This window comes from Sinocyclocheilus grahami, unplaced genomic scaffold, assembly GCF_001515645.1.
Source record: "Sinocyclocheilus grahami isolate Dianchi unplaced genomic scaffold, SAMN03320097.WGS_v1.1 scaffold476.1, whole genome shotgun sequence".
Lineage (NCBI taxonomy): Eukaryota > Metazoa > Chordata > Actinopteri > Cypriniformes > Cyprinidae > Sinocyclocheilus > Sinocyclocheilus grahami.
Window position 1 is genome coordinate 1,439,950 of NW_015505655.1, and position 2,937 is coordinate 1,442,886.

A 2,937-nucleotide genomic window follows, 5' to 3' on the forward strand; every position below is an offset into this window, starting at 1 on the left:
AGGTGGAGCATTTACACTCATCTGATTAAAGTACACACAACTTGTAAACACAGCTTACTACCAAACAATTAGTCTAAACACTATGTTAGAAAATAAATTATTTAAAGTAAACATTCTAAAAAAATCTGAAAAACAGCCATTAGCTCAATAAAATTATGAAGTGCACAACACTTGGCTTACATATGATACAGCACATGCAGCCAATTGACTCTCTCATGAACATCCTCAGTGTAGAAAATCTATTATAGTTGATCAAACATGAGCACATGAATCTGTGAGCAATACTTTATTTTAGCTGCCTGAGACACTTAACCATTTGCTCAAAATTTTCCCTATTTAATTTCTTAAAGGAGTAGTTTATCCAAAAAAGTAAATTTACTTTACTCACCCATGCAAGATATAGATAAGTTGGTTTCTTCATCTGAACAGATTTGGAGAAATGTAGTATTACATCACTTGCTCATCAATGGATCCTCTGCAGTGAATGGGTGCCGTCAGAATGAGAGTCCAAACAGCTGATAAAAACATCACAATAATCCACAAGTAATTCACACGTCTCCAGTCCATCAATTAATGTCTTGTGAAATGAAAAGTTGCATGTTTGTAAGAAACAAATCCATCATTAAGACATTTTAACTTTAAACCACTTAAACTGTTGCTTCTAGCCAAAATATCAGTCCATAATCCATAATAATGCTTCCTTGAGTGAAAAAGTTCATCCCCTGTTATCCTCTCACATCAAAATCCACCCACATATTTGTTTAGAACTGTTTTGGACTGTTTTCTCTTGATCTGTGCATATTTCCCGCAACTTTCTGATTCAGACGAGGTGACTTGCACTGGAGAAAGCAATGTTATGGATAGAGGACTCCTATTTTAGCTGGAAGCAACAGCTTAAAGTTAAACCACCATAAAGAATAATGTTTCTTACAAACACATAGCTTTTTGCTTCACAAGAACCGGACTGGAGTGGTGTGGATTACTTGTGGATTATTGTGATGTTTTTATCAGCTGTTTGGACTCTCATTCTGACGGCACCCATTCACTGCAGAGGATCCATTGCTGAGCAAGTGATGTAATGCTACATTTTCCCAAATCTGTTCCAATGAAGAAACAAACTCATCTACATCTTGAATGGCCTGGGGGCGAGTACATTTTCAGCAATTTGTTTTATTTTTGCATGAACTATTCCTTTAAAACACTTTCCTGGACTTATTACCAATGATTCATCAGTGCATGTTCTTCCAATAGAAAATAATGTTTGTCTTAATTTTTCATAAAAGTGTAAAACCTCACTCCACTACTGAAACAACTATTTTCTTTCATCTTTCATCACCTAGGCAGTACAGGCTACGAGAACCAGTCATCAAATAGCTCAAATAACTTCAAACGTTAACATCCCCCTGTATTACAAGGCATTCTGTGCTGTTTCCAAAGAGCAGGAATGGGCTGGGTCTGATATAGGTGCCCCTGGACAACTATTTCTACCGGGGGGATCTATCTTTTGATTTCTATTTAGTGTAGTACTTAATTTAGTTTGAACTTAATATAAAACAGAACCTGAACATGACATTTAACACTGCCTACTAATACAAAATCAAATCAGCATATGAAAAGAGTTTATTTACAAATGTGCAAAAAAAAAAAAAAGTAACTTAAAAACTCCATCAGTGCTATACGTCCTCTTTTTCCCGGACGTGTCCTGGCCGTGGTTTCTAAACAAAGTTTTGACTTTGTTTTCCTATTGACTTGCTCGTTCCTATACGTATATGCTATTTGTATGTGTATTTGCATTGCTTTGACCGTTCTCTGTAGATCCCTCCTTCTCACACGCCACGATTGGTTGATTATGTACAATGCCTGCACGCTATTGGTCAAAGCATTTTTCAGTCATTACCTTCAGCAAGTATGAAAACAATAGGAAAGTTAATTTAGTTTGAACTTAATATAAAACAGAACCTGAACATGACATTTAACACTGCCTACTAATACAAAATCAAATTAGCATATGAAAAGAGTTTATTTACAAATGTGCAAAAAAAAAAAAAAAAACTTTTTTGAGTTACACAAGTTGTATCTGTTAAGCCTATGAACCTTCAAACTTCAATCTTTTTTTAAAAAGCTTTCAAACAAGAATTTATGCCAACATTCAAGGTCTGTCTCGATAAACCTTTCGTTTCTAGCTTACTGTACAGATTTTCATTTTCATTCCATTTCCTAATATTCAAATTTGAACTTCAATTCTGCATCTCTTTGCTACATCAAATTCAAAGGCTCTAAACAGAGGCATTTTCAATTCAATTCTGAATTGCACACATCCCTGTTAGTAACAAATAGTGATATGAATGTGAAAAGGTTATTCAATATACAGCAAAGAAACTAGTTGACTTTCAGTTACTGCATTTTTGAAAACCTTTATAGAAATACCAACAACAATACAGATGATGACGTCATGGGGTGCATTTCTTGCTTTTCTCTCCTGAGAAATGAAGAATCCAATCCATCTTTGATGACAAACTGTAAGAATGTCTCATGTCTGAAAGCCTTGTGTTGTATCTGTGGCGACAGTAATGAAAAGGCCTTCATGTCAGACTGTGCATTACATCTAGCTGGTGGAGAAATCCTTGCGAGCACAAACCGAACATTAAATATGAAAAAGAATGCTGTGGTTGAATTTTATGTCTGTCATTCTGGCTGTCAATTCCTTCTGATGCATCCAAACATTATTATAAGAGCTGGTATCAAGAACGAGGTTTTTTCCTTGATGTGCACTTACAGGACCGTCCAGATAGCTGATGCTGATGAGACTGTCCCAAGTGCATAGTGAATATGACTCAAAAACCAACCAATAGATACTTTATCTATGTCATTTTCCAAAACCATACACTGTGGGGACTATAAAAACGTAACTTAAAAACTCCATCAGTGCTATACGTC

General features: G+C 35.4%; 1 protein-coding gene across 1 annotated transcript in view; it reads right to left on the bottom strand.

Annotated features, from left to right (window-relative positions):
- Positions 1-2,088: 2,088 nt before the first annotated feature.
- Positions 2,089-2,937, bottom strand: part of LOC107553681 (phospholipid phosphatase-related protein type 5-like) — a 28,124-nt gene continuing 27,275 nt past the window's right edge. The window contains exon 6 of the mRNA XM_016235976.1: positions 2,089-2,556. Within this exon, the coding sequence (XP_016091462.1) occupies positions 2,416-2,556 (141 nt within the window). The 3' untranslated portion in view covers positions 2,089-2,415. The remainder of the gene's footprint in view (positions 2,557-2,937) is intronic.